Source organism: Myxine glutinosa, chromosome 9, assembly GCF_964187855.1.
Source record: "Myxine glutinosa chromosome 9, kmMyxGlut1.1, whole genome shotgun sequence".
NCBI classification, from domain to species: Eukaryota; Metazoa; Chordata; class Myxini; order Myxiniformes; family Myxinidae; genus Myxine; species Myxine glutinosa.
In genome coordinates this window covers 42,746,159-42,766,062 of record NC_136269.1, presented here as the reverse complement: position 1 = coordinate 42,766,062, position 19,904 = coordinate 42,746,159, and the positions used below count along the sequence as shown (strand labels likewise).

The 19,904-nt window shown below is 45.8% G+C and overlaps 1 protein-coding gene across 2 annotated transcripts in view; it reads left to right on the top strand.

Moving 5' to 3' along the window:
- The window catches only part of LOC137416606 (cadherin-13-like), a 77,312-nt gene that overhangs the window by 32,587 nt on the left and 24,821 nt on the right, over window positions 1-19,904 (top strand). For both annotated transcript variants that reach the window (XR_013624522.1, XM_068102251.2), the window contains exons 5-6: window positions 461-604; window positions 3,641-3,782. Coding sequence is in view for 1 of the 2 variants with exons in the window: in XM_068102251.2 (XP_067958352.2) it covers window positions 461-604; window positions 3,641-3,782 (286 nt within the window). In the remaining variant the exon portion in view is untranslated. The remainder of the gene's footprint in view (window positions 1-460; window positions 605-3,640; window positions 3,783-19,904) is intronic.

The following is a 19,904-nucleotide window of genomic DNA, read 5'->3' as shown; positions in this document are numbered from 1 at the left end:
AAAAACACATTGAGTTCAAGCGGATGTCATCAAGTTGCACTGACGCAAACCTCTCCCAAGAGTATCACAGTCTTAAACAAAGATACAAGGTATGTAGATGGACAAGTGAAATTTAACCTGAAACTCTTGAACATGTACACAGCACTTCTGGTTTTCTGTGTATAATCAGGACTCTGACGTTACATTTGCATCACCACTCTGGCACTCAACTTGTGTCACTGTTTCTAACTGCCATCCAATGGGTATGTTATTCACAGTACAGTATCATCTCTTCCATGTATCCAATTTTGAGCAAGACATTCCGATTAGGCAACGACACCACTGGCATATTTCAATCATCAATGGATCTAACGCGCTGCCACCATGATGAACTCTCCATATATCTGATGATTCAAACTAAAAAAGTATACTTTTGCAACTGTTTACACTGAGTTTCATTTTTGTGGTGCGTCGAGTGCAGGTAGCCCAGGTGGAGCCAGGAAGTTTAATCACACTTGCGCTGGAGGGACCAGGCATAGATGAAGACCTTTTCTCCTTCAACGGTGCCACTGGAGAGGTGTTTGTCCACAAAAGATTGGACCGTGAAAATAAAGACTTGTACAAGGTGATTGATATATCAACCAAAACAATAGCGATCACCGTGATTGTACTATCATTGAGATGATTATGCATTGCAAATCCATGATATGCTATGAGAAAATAATAATTTTAATCTTGCATTGTAATAACAGATGAATGTGGGAGCATTAAGTTTACAGTAATCTTTTGGCTTGAAAGATGTCGGTGGTTGATGGAACGACATCTGCAGAGTTTGCAGAAACGGTTTGGGCAGCGGGAGTTTTCTAGGCCTGTGTGAAAGTTGTTAGGGAGGTGGCATATGTCGTGTATATTATTGCACCGAGTTCCAGAGTAGTATTAAAAAACAAAAGCAAAAAACAAAAAAACACTCGAGCTACACCGCACAACTAACAATGCACAGCTTCTTGGAAGAAGCCATCTATTTATTACATAGGCAAGACAATTATCTCTGGCAATTGGTTTAGTGATGTACTGATGAAAAGGTAGCATTGATGACTGTAGATTAGTGTATCCAACACTAGTCTTTTCATGAGGCTTTGTATGCTATCAGAACATAGACAGAACACCATATATGTGTGTATATTGCTCTTTCGAACCACTGACTGACTAATATTAATGTTCAGTACTTTCCGGGTGTCGTAGAAAGCTGAAATTTGGCGTGCCAACGACATCAAAGCCGGTACACCGGGAAAAATCCCAGAACCATCGGAGAGCGTCTGTAAATGAAAATAGACGTAAAAAAAGAATTGTAAACACATGCATAAAAAAATTTTTTAACCTCAATCTATATCTGCCGTTTGAAAATTATAATTTCTATAACTGTAAACTGTGTAATAAACATGCCAATAATGTCCGTAAATGAAAAAAAGAAAAAACATCCGTAAATGAAAATTTACGTTTAAAAAAACTGTACACATGCATAAAAAAAAAAAATTCTAAAAACCTCAATCTATATCTAGCATTTGAAAATTATAATTTATATAACTGTAAACTGTGAAAAACATGCCAATAACGTCCGTAAACAAAAAAAGAAAAAACATCTGGAAATGAAAATTTATGTTAAAAAAAACTGTAAACACGTGCATAAAAAAACAATTGTAATAACCTCAATCTATACCCAGCGTTTGAAAATTATAATTTTTATAACTGTAAACAGTGAAATAAACATGCCAATAATGTCTGTAAATGAAAAAAAGAAAAAACATCCGTAAATGAATATTTACGTTAAAAAAAAACTGCAAACACATGCATAAAAAAACAATTTTAAAAACCTCAATCTATATCTAGCATTCGAAAATTATAATTTCTACAACTGTAAACTGTGAAATAAACATGCCAATAATGTCCGTAAATGAAAAAAGAAAAAACATCTGTAAATGAAAATTTATGTTAAAAATACTGTAAATACATGCATAAAAAACAATTTCAAAAACCTCAATCTATATCTAGGATTTGAAAATTATAATTTCTATAACTGTAAACTGAAATAAAAATCTCAATGAAAATTTCCGTAAAAACAGTAAACGCATCAGTAAAATAAATAAATCAATAAACAAGAAGACGTCATGCGGAGCACAATACTTGCAAAATCCGCCCTCCCAAGGAAAAAATTCCATTGATACAGCAAATTGTCCATTTCATCAAGATTAAAATTGACAATCTTGATCAAAGCTCGGGTCAAAAGGAAGAAAAGTGACGATTTTTCAGATGAAAAATGATGATTTTGGAAGGTTTACGTTGAGTTGACCTTTGACCTTTTGACCTCAAAAATAGTTAGTTTCCCTATTTAGTGACTCGATGTGCAAATGCTGTTCAATTTTCAAGTCAATCGGATGAAAATTGAGGATTTTTGAAACTTGGCCTATGTTGACCTTTTGGCCTATGTTGACCTTTTGGCCGATGCTGATCTCAAAAATAGTTGGTGGTTGAATTCAGTTAGCCAATATGTAAATCCTTTTCAAATTTCAAGTCAATCGTATGAAAATTGAGGATTTTAGAAATTCGGAAAAAGTGGTTGACCTTTGGCCTATGTTGACCTTTTGACCTATGCTGATCTCAAAAATAGTTGGTGGTTTAATTCAGTTGGCCGATATGTAAATCCTATTCAAATTTCAAGTCAATCGGATGAAAATTGAGGATTTTAGAAATTTGAAATGTTTGTTGACCTTTGGCCTATGTTGACCTTTTGGCCTATGCTGATCTCAAAAATAGTTGGTGGTTGAATTCAGTTAGCCGATATGTAAATTCTTTTTAGATTTCAAGTCAATCGGATGCAAATTGAGGATTTAAATAAATTTGAAATTGTTGTTGACCTTTGGCCTATGCTGACCTTTTGGCCTATGCTGATCTCAAAAATAGTTGGTGGTTGAATTAAGTTTGCCGATATGTATATCCTATTCAAATTTCAAGTCAATCGGATGAAAATTGAGGATTTTAGAAATTTGAAAAAAGTGGTTGACCTTTGGCCTGTGTTGACCTTTTGACCTTTTGACCCCAAAATATATAGGATTCTGTTGGACCACGAATTGTACCATTTGGTAAAGTTTCGTGAATATCGGTTTAAAATTGTGTCATGTAGGCATAAGTGAGCGGACAGACAAACAAACAAACACACACACACACACACACACAAACCGGAGTGATCAACATACTTGAAAAATATATATATATTTTTTGCCAAGTAACAAACAGACAGACAGAAAAACAAACAGACAAACAGACAGACAGACAGACAGAACCACAAACGCAACCGACCAATATACTTGAAAAATCTTCGATTTTGCAAGTAATAAACCTAAAGTGATATCGAATCATAAAGCTTCTATATATTATGTACCTACGTACGAAGTGCAGTTTGTTATTGCATTGTGTAACCATACCCCTCTCGTAGAGTATAAAATACACATAGGGTGTGTGGGTATGTGTCCATGTCCAATATACACTCCTTAACTACCATGTGTGTATATTGGTACATTTTGTGGGTACATTTTAATACAATTGTACCTACATATATGTACAGGGAACAATTGTTTTAACATAGCCATCTGCTCCCCTTCCATAGTTTACCTTGAAATTGCTAAACAGCACTGGAATTGCACAGAAAGAAGTTCTTGTTATTGTAAACGTCATCGATCAGAATGACCACCGACCACAATTTCTGGGTCAACCGTACGTGGCCCGGATACCTGAGCACAGTGAAGCAGGTACGCCAGTGTATACCCAACTTTTTGCTTTGCACCTACGGTACTCAAAGGTTGTAACATCTTCACTGTATAAATACCTGTATGTACCTCCATGTACTGACATCTTAATGTGTTGTTGTGTTCGTTTTGTATCGTTCTATGTGAATGTGATAACCTGACTCAATGAGTTGAATGTGCCAGATCCTGATTGATCTCGAGAACCAAGTGGAGTCAAGCCGAGTTCGCACTTTGATGGAACATCTTGGTGGTTTTGTGGTGTTTGTTAATATGGTTTTGTGTGGTGTTTGTGCGCTGGTGTGTCTTTGTTTGTGCAGTGCGTAAACGACGCATTGACGATGTAGGTTTATGTTCATACAGTAGACAGACATAGACCATTTTGGTTTTGGTGTTTCGCTTCATGTTCCTATCGTACGCACTCGACATGTCTAACCATCTCTAAATCATGTCCAATCAAATTAATTGGCCACAGATGGACTCCCATCAAGTTGTAGAGACATCTCAAGGACGATCAAAGGAAATTGGATGCACCTGAGCTCAATTTGGAGTGTCATAGCAAAGGGGTTGAATACTTATTGACTCATGACATTTCAGCTTTTCATTTTAAATTAATTTGTAAAAAATAATTAAAAAACAAGTACAGATACATTCAAAGTACACCCCCCCCCCCCCCTCCCCCATGCCAAATAATTAAATATCCTCCAGCGCGGTATTGCCGGGGCGCCTTCGGCCTTCGGCGCCCGGCGTTACCGCCGTGCAGCACATACAGGATTGGGAGGGAGAGAAAGAAAAAAAAAAACACCTTTAGAGGCCATTTTTCCCCGCAAAGCGGGGGTTGGCCTTTTTCGGGGACCGTGGTTGTTGTTGTTTTTTGTTCCCCTTTTTGAAGCGATGTTTTATGGTCTGGATACCCTTTCTGCCACCAACCCTTTTTGTCGCCTTTTACGACAAGCAGGGAATTACCAGTGAACTGGTACTCAATTAGCCGACCTCGGAAGGATGACAGGCTATGACAGGCTGAGTCAACCCCCTGGCGTTAATTCAGCGATTACAGACCGGGATTACGAACCCAGGATCCTAGGATCCTAAGCTGGCACCCTAGCCGCTAGCCCATGGGAGAGGTGTATGATAATATATTAATTGCATAATTAAAATCAATAAATAATGACAGTAAAATAATTTCTTAATCAATTGGCTAATAGCATACCTCAACCACCAGTGTTTCATCCGAAGCTGTAAATTTTTGAAAATTAATTAAATAAGTTATTAATTGAAAAACAAGACCGAAAGTCTAATAGTGGTGTAACCTGGCTTGTAAAATATGATAAACCACAAACACGTATGATTAGCTTTTCAAAGAGTTGCTAATGCTGTTCGTAACATTAAACAAAGAAATTTTGAGGAATCCCGACATCCGTGAGGTAAGTTTTACTCAAAGAACTGAGGGAAGATCTACTGTAATCTATATGCACCACACGGGGTGGAGTGCCCATTTACCAAGCAGCGAGGTAGCGCTTGCCAAGCCAGCCGTTCCTTCACGGTTTTGAATGGAGTGCTTGCTCGAATGCTTAAACCACTTGGCGATCTCTCCACAAGAAACTTGGTAAATGAACACACACCCAATGTTCTTGAGACACGACCATAGATCGACTGTAATCTACATATCCCAAAGAGGAATAACCTTTCCTGCAGCTCTCGCAGTGAGCGGGTGTAGGCCTACTCGTAAATTAAAATGTTGGTCGGTGGTGTCAGCCGCGTAATGACATCATCGACGTAATGACGTAATGGATACAAAACTGCCGCTACTTTAATATGTCGAACATGATATATTTTAACTTCCAGTACGTTTGCAGTCATTATGAAGGGATTAGTGTTACGAATAGATTTACTATAATATTAACGTTACGTTATCATTATTTCGAAAATGATATTACTATCAAAAAAACCGAGGCGAATTCCCTACTTTCACGATTATTATTAATAGTAGTGCCAAACACCGCTCACCATTAATCATGATTCATGAACCATACACCGCTTCAATCCATCAACTTTCCATTCATGACATTGGGATTAAAGTGTTATGGTTATATTTACGATATTATTATTATTACGAAAATGATACGACTGAAACGATTCACTACTGTATTAAGAAACCTGGGCTTAATTTGTCCGAAGCGGTCCGAAAGTAAGGCTTAAGGTAAGTGAGGTTAAGGTCATATTAACCTTAAGTAAGGTTAAGTGAGGCTTAACGCCTAAGGCCTATACGTAACGTATTGTTGGAAGAGCCGTAACGCTGATGCTTTCGATATTTGATGGTCATTTTAACAATCGGTTTGTTTGTGTTTCACACAGAATGAAAAATGTAGAGGTAGAGCATGCCGATTGTGATATGTGACAGGTTCGATGATATGTTCGGCATGAACGGCATATAAATCAAAATGGCGGAGTGTGGAGAGTCAGCCGTTGTACTGCCGTAATGACATCAGACGTAATCACATCACCCTGTCATGTGACCAGATCCTCAGCTATGATTGGTATACGTTGGAGAGTACTAGGCCGGCAGCCCAGAGCATTTTGGTCAAACGAACAAGGTACCAATATCTGAGTACAGAAACATTTATTGTGTAACCTAACATATTCAGATATGGATGTCTGCCGGGGACCCCCTGTTGCGTGGGGCCCCTGGGGCCCAAATAATGGGCTGGATCAAACATTGGGGGTACCACATGAAACCAAGTGGAAATCAACAGGTACATCTCACAGAGCACAGAGTGACCACCGCCAGACAAATGTGCCTCTGCATAGGCCCCCCCAGAGCCCCCTCAAAGGGTCCCGAAATTTGGGCTGGATTAAACATGGGAGATACCACATGAAACCAAGTTAAAATGAACAATTACACTCTACTAAGTATTAAAAAACCCATCGCCAGACAGATTGTCTGCTGCATAAGGCCTGCCAGACACCTCCAAAAAGTTGACCCCGTGGACACTTTGGTAGAGTTGGCCTAGAACATATATTAAAAGTACCACATGAAACCAAATGGAAATCAACAGGTACATCTCACAGAGCACAGAATGACCACTGCAAGAGACCCCCTAAAAAGGGTCCACAAATTTGGGATGTATTAAACATTGGAGCTACCACATAATATACAACCAAGTTAAAATGATCAATTACAATCTACTATTAAGTACAACATATCTATCGATTGTCTGCCACATAAGGCCCACCGGACCCCCCCCCCCCCAAAAGGGTCCCAAAATTTGGGCTAGATTAAACATACCACGTGAAATCTATTTTACATGACATCCAACAGAATATACAATATATATGCTTAATGCATCCAATGAGTAGATCACTATCAGAAAATCCTTATGATTCTTGAGAGGGTTAGATCTCTGTTTCACTTTCCGAGTCATCACTCCAAACATTTTCGGAATTTGAATCATCGTCAGACACATTAGCAATATCTTGTTGGTCACTCTCGAGATCCTCTATACTGTCCTCCTCTTGTTCCCCTTCCTGGAAAAGATAATCTGGCAGGGCAGGTCCCAAGAACCAGTCTGGGGTATAGCACCCGTTCTTTTCCTTCCATCCGTAGTTCACAGGATCCAAACCATGTCCTGGATGTGCCGAGTCAACATTTCCCCCAAAGGATGCTAATGAAGTGTGCCCGTTGCAATTTGTTGTGTACAGTCTTTGCACAAGATGGAAGAAGTGCGCAGTCAACCTTCTTCACATTTGACATCGGGTTTTCCTGAAACAAGATATGTATGGATTCAAACTTAGTTATCCACAATCAATTTCAATTCATGCTGAACTATTTGTATTCAAGATTCCCTTTCGTTTTTCAAAGTCAGTGTTTCCTCAAGTCACCACTTGGATAACACTTAGCTATTTTCTGAAAATTTACTCTCTTCAAAAAGCTCCCTTTGTGGGCATATCTGCTGTCGGGTGCATAGAAAGAAGATTTCACCATAATGTTAAAATATAGCCCCAGAACAAATTAGTGATGAAATAATATACTAGTTTAGTTTTCTGAAGTTATGTCGATTCATTCCCCTTCCCTCAATGAAATTATTTCTTGGTGAAAGACTACTTAAACAATAGAAATAGCATAGGTATACTAGTGTTACGGACGCGGTTTGGATGTTATTTTTGACCGAGCGGTTGGTATGACCGCGACCGAACAGTTATTCCCCGACTAGGCCCCGATTCCACCCAGACGTTGACCAAATCGCGCTATGCTAAATCAATGATGGAAAGGACACAACGACTGGGATAGATGAAACGACGCAAGGGGTACAGTTCTCAAGACCTCCGGAGGAGGATATAATTACAGTGGTGGAGAAAAGGGGTAGATTACAAGGTAGTGAGGTAAAGACACAGAAGAGATAGGCACTTAATTACAGTCTTATCTTAGCCCAGACAGACCACAGACAAATGGAACAAGGCTGACTTACACAGGGATTGATGGCAGGGAAGGACAGGTAGTTCGATAGCACAAGGTGCACCTTGGCTCGGGGACAGGATCAAGCACGGTCCAAGAGATGCAGGGAGGCCTCACAGCGCTCGGAGGGTACGTCTTGCTTGCTCCAAGCTCAGCGCGCATCTGACGTCACCTCCCTCTTCCTGCGCATGCTCAGCGGGGAGTGACACGCCCTCGGCTGGTTGGCTCCGCCCCCCTGGGGCCGGTCCGCCGCTTCCATTGGGTGCGGGGGTTACCGGGCTCCGCCCTTGACGAGGAGCTGACAGGGAGCCCCTATTTGGTAACCCCGTCGAGCACATGTTCGATGGTGGCTCGTTGGGAAGGCCTCATGCCCTCCCAACACCCCCTACCAACCAAGCCGGAGTGAGGACGCGCACTCCCTGTGCACGCCGCCGCCGTTGCTGTTGTTGTTGTTGTTGTTGCTGAACCGTGAGGAAGAGCTGCGGGGAGGTATTGGGAGGTCCTAAACTTCCTAACGGTGCCATACAATCACATTCTGGTGCAACGAAGGGTCAGAATTAATGGAAACGAGTCCTTAACTGACATAGACTAAGAATAACTAGCAAGATGTCCTATAGTTGTCTTACATGAGATGCGGTGAACCTGGGCACGACATTTAATGGGGGAAATAGGGGGAGGTCGGGTCTACAGAGTGTTGTTTACAGAAAATGGGACTAGGGAATGGGGGATTGGGGATAGTTGGGAAGTATTGAGGAAATAGGGGAATATTTACAAGCGGATATGGATGGATGCAAATCCCATATCCGCAACACTGCACCCTTCTCTACCTCGGGGCGTACCGACCCGATAAATTTTTACCTACTTTAGTGTGGCACTCAGATGTAGTTCCCTCTCCTATTAACTCAACCCTGAGTGCGACAGTTTTACAGATGTTCACAAATGAGTAAATATGTCCCCCTGCGACGTTGCACCCTTCTCCTAACAGAAACACACCCACAGGATAACCGAATCGCGGAAAGCATCCTCAAACTAAACATACAGCCGGTAGGGAGCATCATTTATACAAGACTACACTGATATTTACACTACGATCCAGGACCTGTTCTTTGAGGAACACATGCAGATGTTATGCATAGGGAGAGCACGCATGCCAGCATCGATACACCAACCCACGAGTGCCCTGTGGCCCTACGGCCTTTAATAATGCGCAGAGCACCCCGTCCAAGCACCAAAAGCACCACCCCATACGCACAGTCAGCACCATCCGGTGCACCAATAAAGTGTTCAATAACAATGCACAATCAAGTATCCATGGTCACCGGTGGTGTCGCAGCCGGCCGATGTTCTGCCGCTGGTCTTACCTTCATGGAGTGCACTTGGCCTTCTGGCTTCTTTAGAAATAAAGAAAAGCGCCAACCGCGTCCATTTCTGAATTGTGGCCGTCAGGGGGCCAACTAAAAGTGGTTCACCTGTATGGCATAGGTGCCACGTTGACCCAGAGGTCCATCAACGGGTGGTGCTTGCCCGCAAAAGAACTGCGGTCCATGGTGGGCGGCCACAAAAATTGCGGTCCATATGGTGAATCGATCCAGGCAGCAAGCAGCGGAAGTACAGGCCCACAACTGCAGAGCCAGCACCTCTCTCTCCTCTCTCTCTGCCCCAAAGCCAGATCCTCGGAGGTGGGAGACAAAAGAAGACAAGTGAGTAAGGTGGTAAGGGCGCAAAAGTGCACGCAATTCAAGGTAATGCACACTGGGGGCACATGGGAACCAGGTGAGACAGGTACGTTCCTACCGTACGCCCCCCCCCCACCAGGTAACCTACATTGCCCCTCCCTTACCCCTTACTGTATCCACAAAACACAACACTACCCATAAACATCTACTTTACACATCAACAAACGTCCCTACTGTCTTCCCCGTTCCTCCCATAAACCAAATTCGTCTTCTCTCCCTCCTAACCAATCAAATTTGCCATTTCCAACTCTCATCAACATTTGCCATCTCCAACTCAACATCAAAATTTGCCATCACCAATTCATCATCAGTCCCTCCTAAGGAGGGAGAGATGGAATCACCCCAATGTCTCATCCACGTCGTGATGCGTCTCACAAATCCACACAGCAATTCTCCTTTCCTGCAACACAGAACAAAGGAACACAGGTGTGGAGTCATCATCACCACCTCACGTAAGTGGCTGCGTATGGTGCGACAGGTTCATCAATCCTAACTATTTCCTAAATGACTTTAACAACTTTACATTACCCGGGGTCTTTCTCCTGCCAAACCATTGGCCCACTTACACTATGGGTTCTAAAAACCAATTCCCATTGACCAAACTGTGGTGCTTCTCAAGTTGGGGTCTCACTCCCCCGATTCAACACTCGGTGCCCCCGCACAATTTCGGTGGCTGGGTCGTGTGACGCTCCCAGCTGGTCCGCCCACCTGCACACCTCCACCACTGTTGTTGCCTACCGAGCTCACCTGCTCCTCACCCTAACCTAACTAACTGGGGAAGGCCCTCTCGCACTCTCACCCCCTCAGTGCCCTCTCTGTCACGGGCTGCCCGATCCACACCCGGGATCCTCAGGCACCCACTGACACTAACGGCTCCCAGAGCCCACCTGCGGCCTCACCTGGCCGACATCTAACAGTGGCGGAGTGCCCAACCATTCACACTCATACTAACAGGCCACACGACCAGCCAATTTCACCACACCAATGCACCCATCCACAATACCATTCTGCAACCGCACCACAAATGCCAATATCCAACCACAATTTACCTATACCTTCTAACTATTCTTTAAACTACCCTCCCCGGGTACTCGTGAAAAGGGGTCCACTCTTCCCCCATCCACACCTTCGCACCATGCACACCACCCCGTACCACTTACTCCAACTCTCTCCACACCACTCGTTCTCTGCTCCATATATTCCACACACCTGTACTTGCACACCTGTGCTCTCATACTTGGTGCCGCCTGCACCCTTCTCATCCCCCAAGCGCATTCGCGATGATCCACAACACTCACTACTCATACACTGCTCCACACACCTGTCCAGTTCTCACACAGCATCATCTCATCTAACTACTCCCCTCTGAAACTTGCGCTTCCCAGTCGTCCCTTTAAACTATTGCGCTCCCTCGTCATTATCATCCACTCTAATCTACCTGCGTCCCCTCTACAGGTATCCTTGTCACTAACTAACCTTAACGTTACCTAATGTCATCTTCGCTAGATCCCTACACACAATATCCTAACCCACCCGGGCTAGTTTTCACTGCCATACACCCCATAAGCTAGTGCTCCTTTGCCCCCTTCATGGGAAGGGTGGCAGAGATGCCACCTTTACCCACCGGGCCCATCGCTAATCAATCCCCCAGTCCTCTGGCACTAATAAGCCCCCCTTATTCAGAGGTACTGGGTCCTGCCTCGGCATCTAAAGCCGAGGCAATCCACGGGGGCGCCTGCTCGCCGGTGTAAGGCCTTCTAGTTTCCCGGGGTCTGGCGTGGGGGTGTCTGGGGTCGGCTAACCCGCTCCCCCCTGGGCGGAGTTAAGGACCTCAACCGCCGGGGATCATCCCGGCGCGTGGCTCGACAGTGCCGCGCCAGGTGACCCAGATGGTTGCAAGTATAGCACCTCACCTGATAAGGTGCTTGTCTCCGGAATTCCAAATTCCCCCCCCTGAAGGTCCGAATTGGATTACCCGCTTGTGGTCCACCGCGGGCCACTTCCGGGGCCGCCTGCCATGGTCCAGGTTCCGCCAGGCGCTGGTCCACCAGCCTCCGGACCATGCCCGCCAGGTCAGGACTCACGTCGGGGGTGGGCCCCCTAAGGGGTCCGCCCTCCATCGGGGGTCCCACCTGGCGGACCGCCATTGCGTGACGCTCGCTCCCCCGGGCCAGGGGCCTCGCTGCTTCCCAACGGCTGCAGCGTCAGCCGCCTGGCTCAGAGTCTGCGGGCGCCACATGGCGAGCTGTTGCCGGAGCTCAATATCCGGGAGGGCCTGGATAAAATGGTCCAGCGCCAGGCTTTCCCGGGAATCCGCTGCCATGTTAGCATGTGCGATCCCCACTGCGCGGCGAATGTCGTGGGCAAGTTCCCCGATGGCTTCCTGGGGCTTGCGTTTTCGCAGCGCGAGCTGAGCTTTAACAAGCTCGCTCTGCTGTTCAATGCCGAATCGATTAATTAGGGCGTCGCGGAGGGCTGGCAGGGTGAGAGCACCCGGTGGTAATGCCGTCAGCACCTCCGCCGCTGCGCCGCGCAATGCGGCCACCAGGTGTACTCCACCTTCGTCCTCACCCCAACCGTTGCCCTTACACACACAGTCAAACTGCGCCAGGTACGCGCGTAGATCACTCTTGCCGTCATACGGCGCGAGTGGGACCTTGTGGGACCACCTCGTATGCAAGTCGTTGCCCGCCTGCCGGACCCCGTGCGTCGCCCCTTGCGGGGTCAGCGCGGGGCCGAACCGGCCGGGCCCCCACAGTACATTACCCCCAAGGGGCTCCCGTGCCTCCCCTGTCCCTCTAAAAACTACCCCTGTTGGTGTCGATGCATGGGTCACGCTTCCGCAACCCGCTACCCATTCCATACCACCACAACCTTGCTCACTCACACCTCGCACCTCTCCCATCACCGGACCCTCTCGCTCGCACCCTCGTTCCATACACTCCGGACCAGCCATACACCTCACTCTTGGCCTCTCACGAACATCCGGGTCCATCTCGACCCCCAAGCTTATTAAATCACCTGGCGCATCATACGCACGACCATATTGGTCACCACTTACACCGGGTCCTCTTTCTCTTCGCTTCTCCTCCATCACCTGCGAATCCCTCATCCGGTTAATGAGCACATCATCACGATCCGAACACAGACTTTGGACCAATTCTTTCACTTCCTCTTTGATCTCTTTCTTATCCCCTCTCCATCGCTTCTTAATTTCGCTTACCCCTTCTTCCACCTCTTCTAATTTCTGCTTCACCTCCTTCATCTCCTCGTGCGCCCCCTTAAGTTCTTCCTCTAACTCCACCTTATTTTTTTCTATGTGCTCCCGCACCTCCCGCTCTTTAACCTCCATCACCTCTACCACCTTGTTCATTTTCCTCGTCAGGTCCTCATGTACCGTCTGACACTCTTTTTTAATTACCCCTACGTCCTTTTTCATCTCCTTCTGTGTCGATTTTAAACCCTCTATTACCGCTGTGTTCTTCTTTACCTGGTCCCCCAACTCCTTTTGTCCCACTGTCAGTTGTTCTACTCCCAGCGTCAACTCCTCTATACCACCTTGCAATTTTACAGTCCCCTTTCTCACCTCCTTCTCCATGCGCTCCTTACAGTGCCTCACCTCCTCGCGCACTCCTCCGACCTCCTCACTCACACCTCTTCTGATCTCCTCTCCCATCACTTGCATCTCCTGCCCAGATGCCACCCTCATCTGCTCCATTTCCTCCCTGTGAGCATCCAATTTAGTTTCTACCCCCATTCTGACCCCCTCTATCTGCTGCCCCATTTTTTTAACTTCCCTTTCCGCTTGGTCCCTCATGTCCCTCAATTTGCCTTCCATACTGTTTTCTAACCCCTCTAACCCCATTTTCATCCCTTCCATTTGATTCTCTTGAGCGGCCATTCTGTTTTCTACCCCCGTTAACCCCTCCTGTATTTCCCCTAATCTATTGTCTAATCCCTCTATTCTACTCCCTAACCCTCCGATCTGGGCCCCCATGTCATTCCTTAAACCCCCGATCTGGTTTCCCATGTCATCCCTTAAACCCCCGATCTGGTTTCCCATGTCATCCCTCAATTTCTCGCTATTGGACCCCATCCTTTGTTCTAACCGTTCCCCCATTTCTCCCATTTTGCCCCCCATTCTGCCCCCCAATCGCTCACTATCAGCCCTTATTTGCTCACTCTGAGCATCCATCCGGTTCCCCATTACCCCCATCATTCTGCTTTCCATTTCTTCGCTATTCTTGTCCATAAGGGCCTTCATTTGTATTAAAAAAAGGTTCACATCCACCAACGGCGCTGCTACGGTCGCGGGCGCGGTCGCCGTAGCCATGTGCGAGGCGCCCTTTTGCGCGCCCGTAACCTCGTGCGCGAGGACGCCATTTTGCGAACCTGCCGCCCTCACTGCTTCGCTCTCCTCATGTCCCTCAATTTGGTCCTGGATCGACCCTGCCTCACTCTCCTCTACCGGAACCCAGCCGTCTTGATCTCCCATAGCGCGACTTTCAAAATTCGGGTTTTTTTGTAAAACAAAATCAAATTTCGGTTACTTGTAATTTTGAGCGCGTTAAGCGCGCTTCGGGTCCGTATCCCACTCCTGACACCAATTGTTACGGACGCGGTTTGGATGTTATTTTTGACCGAGCGGTTGGTATGACCGCGACTGAACAGTTATTCCCCGACTAGACCCCGATTCCACCCAGACGTTGACCAAATCGCGCTATGCTAAATCAATGATGGAAAGGACACAACGACTGGGATAGATGAAACGACGCAAGGGGTACAGTTCTCAAGACCTCCGGAGGAGGATATAATTACAGTGGTGGAGAAAAGGGGTAGATTACAAGGTAGTGAGGTAAAGACACAGAAGAGATAGGCACTTAATTACAGTCTTATCTTAGCCCAGACAGACCACAGACAAACGGAACAAGGCTGACTTACACAGGGATTGATGGCAGGGAAGGACAGGTAGTTCGATAGCACAAGGTGCACCTTGGCTCGGGGACAGGATCAAGCACGGTCCAAGAGATGCAGGGAGGCCTCACAGCACTCGGAGGGTACGTCTTGCTTGCTCCAAGCTCAGCGCGCATCTGACATCACCTCCCTCTTCCTGCGCATGCTCAGCGGGGAGTGACACGCCCTCGGCTGGTTGGCTCCGCCCCCCTGGGGCCGGTCCGCCGCTTCTATTGGGTGCGGGGGTTACCGGGCTCCGCCCTTGACGAGGAGCTGACAGGGAGCCCCTATTTGGTAACCCCGTCGAGCACATGTTCGATGGCGGCTCGTTGGGAAGGCCTCATGCCCTCCCAACACCCCCTACCAACCAAGCTGGAGTGAGGACGCGCACTCCCTGTGCACGCCGCCGCCGTTGCTGTTGTTGTTGTTGTTGTTGCTGAACCGTGAGGAAGAGCTGCGGGGAGGTATTGGGAGGTCCTAAACTTCCTAACGGTGCCATACAATCACATTCTGGTGCAACGAAGGGTCAGAATTAATGGAAACGAGTCCTTAACTGACATAGACTAAGAATAACTAGCAAGATGTCCTATAGTTGTCTTACATGAGATGCGGTGAACCTGGGCACGACATTTAATGGGGGAAATAGGGGGAGGTCGGGTCTACAGAGTGTTGTTTACAGAAAATGGGACTAGGGAATGGGGGATTGGGGATAGTTGGGAAGTATTGAGGAAATAGGGGAATATTTACAAGCGGATATGGATGGATGCAAATCCCATATCCGCAACATTAGTACCTTATCCATTTTCCCAGTCATCTGACACAGTTTTACGTGCCTGGCCTCATTGACATCCTTCACGTCACCCTTCATGCCATACAAGGAACAGACAAACTCTTCTGCTCTACTCTGGTCATATTGTTTAGTCTTGTTGTTTGTTACAAAATGGCTGCTGTTGAGTTTCAGTCACAAGCAGAATAAAAGAGTGTTGTGTTCCTGGAATATTTTGTCCAGGACTGGTTAAACAACCTATGTCGATCAGGTAGCCTAATTGTGCAAATGTGCACATGCCTAGCTGAGCATAGCCTAGCCTAGGCCTATATTATATAGTAGACCTGCTTTCATTATCTGATCAGATACATTTAGTCACAAGAAACAGTTCCATGCCATTTCCATGACTTTTTAACAGTAGGCCTAATCTATTATGCCATTATTCTATTTTACATGTAAGCTCATAAGCCTCAATTTACTTACATTCATCTCGAAGAAGATCCTTCTATCTTTAACAACAAGACATGACCTTGACCATTGTTGACTCTCAAAGCAGACGTTAAAAGCTCTGCTGCCACCTATGTTTCATTACACATGCTGTGGCGCCCTCTTTGGAAGTGCAGACTCAGATTGTCTGGTACTCTCTATGCAGAGGAAAATTTGTCTGGTAGTGGTCATTCTGTACTCTGTGAGATGTACCTGTTTATTTAAACTTACTTGCAATTATACCATACCATAGTGTCCACGGGGTCAACTTTTGGGGGTGTCTGGCGGGCCTTATGCAGCAGACAATCTGTCTGGCAATGGTTTTTTATACTTAGTAGAGTGTAATTGTTCATTTTAACTTGGTTTCATGTGGTACCTCCTATGTTTAATCCAGCCCAAATTTTGGGACCCTTTGAGGGGGGTCTGGGGGGGCCTATGCAGAGGCAAATTTGTCTGGCGGTGGTCACTCTGTGCTCTGTGAGATGTACCTGTTGATTTCCACTTGGTTTCATGTGGTACCCCCAATGTTTGATCCAGCCCATTATTTGGCCCCCCTCTTTGGGCTCCAGGGGCCCCACGCAGCAGGGGGTCCCCAGCAGACATCCATATCTGAATATGTCAGGTTACACAATAAATGTTTCTGTACTCGGATATTGGTACCTTGTTCGTTTGACCAAAATGCTCTGGGCTGCCGGCATATACATACATACATACATACATAAGGATGGACAAACACTGTTCTGGACGGCTTTGCCCTTTGGGCTATGCCATAAAAATAATAATTAATTGATTAATCAATAAATAATTAATCAATGAAAGGATTAATCAATAAATCAAAAATATCCTTTTTGGCCACATCACCTGGTCACTGTCATGTCCAAATATTAGCTTCCAAGCTCAAAAGGTGCCTGAGATATTTCCCAGATGAGAAAGAAAAGAAATAAGTGAATAATAATGAAAATAAATAAATAATTATGTTAAAATAATTAAATTATTAATCAATTGGCCAATATAATACCGAAACCACCACCGTTTCATCCGAATCTGTAACTTAAAATGTTTTTAAGTTGTCATTAATCGAATAAATTAATAATTAATCCATTAATTGATTACTAAATAAATAAAAAACCCTTAAAAGCCAAATCACTTGGTCATTGTCGTGTCCAAATATCAGCTTCCTAGCTCAATAGGTGCCTGAGATATTGCCCAGATGAGAAAGAAAATAAATAAGTACTTAATTAATCGATAATAATTAAGTAATTAATGAATTCATTGATTAATCAAAAAACAAAAAATATCGTTTTTGCCAAAGCACATTCTCACTATTGTGCCCAAATTTTAGCTTCCTCGCTCAAAGGATGGCTGAGAAAACGGCCCGGAAAAAAAAGGAAAAAAACGAGAAAGAAAGAAAACAAGAAACCGGAGTGATAACTGAGTACTCCCTTTCAGCGCGCGTCATCGCCGGGCCCCCTTCAGTGCCCGGCGATGACGTCATGCAGCGCCTGGAGATGGAATATGCAAGGAGCGGTGTACAAAAATTCCACTTTGACATTATGGTGCATTATGTGTATATCAGTGACAAAAAATATCGATTTAATCCATTTGAAATTCAGGCTGTAACACAACAAAATGTGAAAAGTCAAGGGATGTGAATACTTTCTGAAGACACTGTATTTTCATGAATCACATTTGCATTCAGGAACACAACAATTATGGTTAACAATTTTGAAATTGCTACTTCATCATCTAAATGCTGAAAGTTATGTTAAGAAGCCGATTTGAATCACAGATTTCGTGCTGGTAACGGCAGGTTAAAAGTGCCCGTTGAGCCGAACTGAATCAGTGTAAACACACACACAGCGCATGCACAGAATGTCCCGTTTAGCATTCAGACGTCATTTCGAAAGACCCGTATTTGGACGTGAGATCTCTGTGCAATTTGCTCCCTCCTCCATTCATTCATCCATATTTTGGCAGGCAGAGGGACAAACCTGGCGTGTTTAAAGGGTGACATATAAATGAACATGCCTTAGCCTGCTGTAACACCTGTTTATAATAAAGGAAAACACTTGCGATACATTAATACATCAAAAATAAAAATTATGATCAAGAAAATACAGATAACACGCCATTGGGGTATGGGGTCATTCGTCTCTTATGCAGCCTATAGCTGCTGTTTGCATAATTTTTGGGAGCATGCTGTGTCACTGATGCCGTGCCTTCTGTGGGATAGAGCAGCAATTTTGGATTTGTTTTGGGTGCCAGCGATAGCTCGCCTACTCTTCGCGAAGGACACCGTGGGTTTTTTTTAACACCCACCAACCAATGCTGGGAGATGGGACGCCAGTTTAACGTCCATCTGACGGACAGCACACACATTGACGCCCTGCCCTCCCTGTGAAACACCAGGATGACAGTTTATAGTTGGGTCAAGATTGGAACCCAGGCTAGACAACTCAGAGGCCAGTGTGCGTACTCGAGGCTATCCTCCTAGCCCCAGTGATATGGGGCGTTAATAACATATTGTGCTTCTTCCTATATTGTCCTGACCTCAAAAATATAAGCGAAATCATAAGGAGGAAAAAGCAATCATCAAAAAAGAAAACATTATACAGGAAAGAGAAGAAGAAAAAAATCCTGGAGGAAGAGACTTGATGATAGATAGAATTTTCAGCTCCAATGTGTTAACTTCATTTTTTAGACAAACCTCAACAGCTTTTTTTTGTATACTGAATCGAGGCTCGTGAAAGAGCTGACAACCGCGAAGGAAAGACAGCACAGGGGGACCACGAGGGAAAGAGAGCACAGGGGGACCACGACGGAAAGACAGCACAGGGGGACCATGAGGGAAAGACAGCACAGGGGGACCACGACGGAAAGACAGCACAGGGGGACCACGAGGGAAAGACAGCACAGGGGGACCACGACGGAAAGACAGCACAGGGGGACCACGAGGGAAAGACAGCACAGGGGGACCACGACGGAAAGACAGCACAGGGGGACCATGACGGAAAGACAGCACAGGGGGACCACGAGGGAAAGACAGCACAGGGGGACCACGAGGGAAAGACAGCACAGGGGGACCACGAGGGAAAGACAGCACAGGGGGACCACGAGGGCAAGACAGCACAGGGGGGGGACCAGGAGGGAAAGACAGCACAGGGGGACCACGAGGGAAAGACAGCACAGGGGGACCGCGAGGGAAAGACAGCACAGGGGGACCACGAGGGAAAGACAGCACAGGGGGACCGCGAGGGAAAGACAGCACAGGGGGACCACGAGGGAAAGACAGTACAGGGGGACCGCGAGGGAAAGACAGCACAGGGGGACCGCGAGGGAAAGACAGTACAGGGGGACCGTGAGGGAAAGACAGCACAGGGGGACCGCGAGGGAAAGACAGCACAGGGGGACCACGAGGGAAAGACAGCACAGGGGGACCGCGAGGGAAAGACAGCACAGGGGGACCGCGAGGGAAAGACAGCACAGGGGGACCGCGAGGGAAAGACAGCACAGGGGGACCACGAGGGAAAGACAGCACAGGGGGACCGCGAGGGAAAGACAGCACAGGGGGACCGTGAGGGAAAGTTCCAAGAAATACCAATAGCTCTGGTCCAAGAAACGTCACCATTGGCTTGCTTCCTAATATGCCAAGCCAGAGTATTTTGAGTGTGAGTTTGAGTCAGTGATTTAATCACCAGCCTTGCTGAGAGCTGGACCAGGTATATTAATTTGAA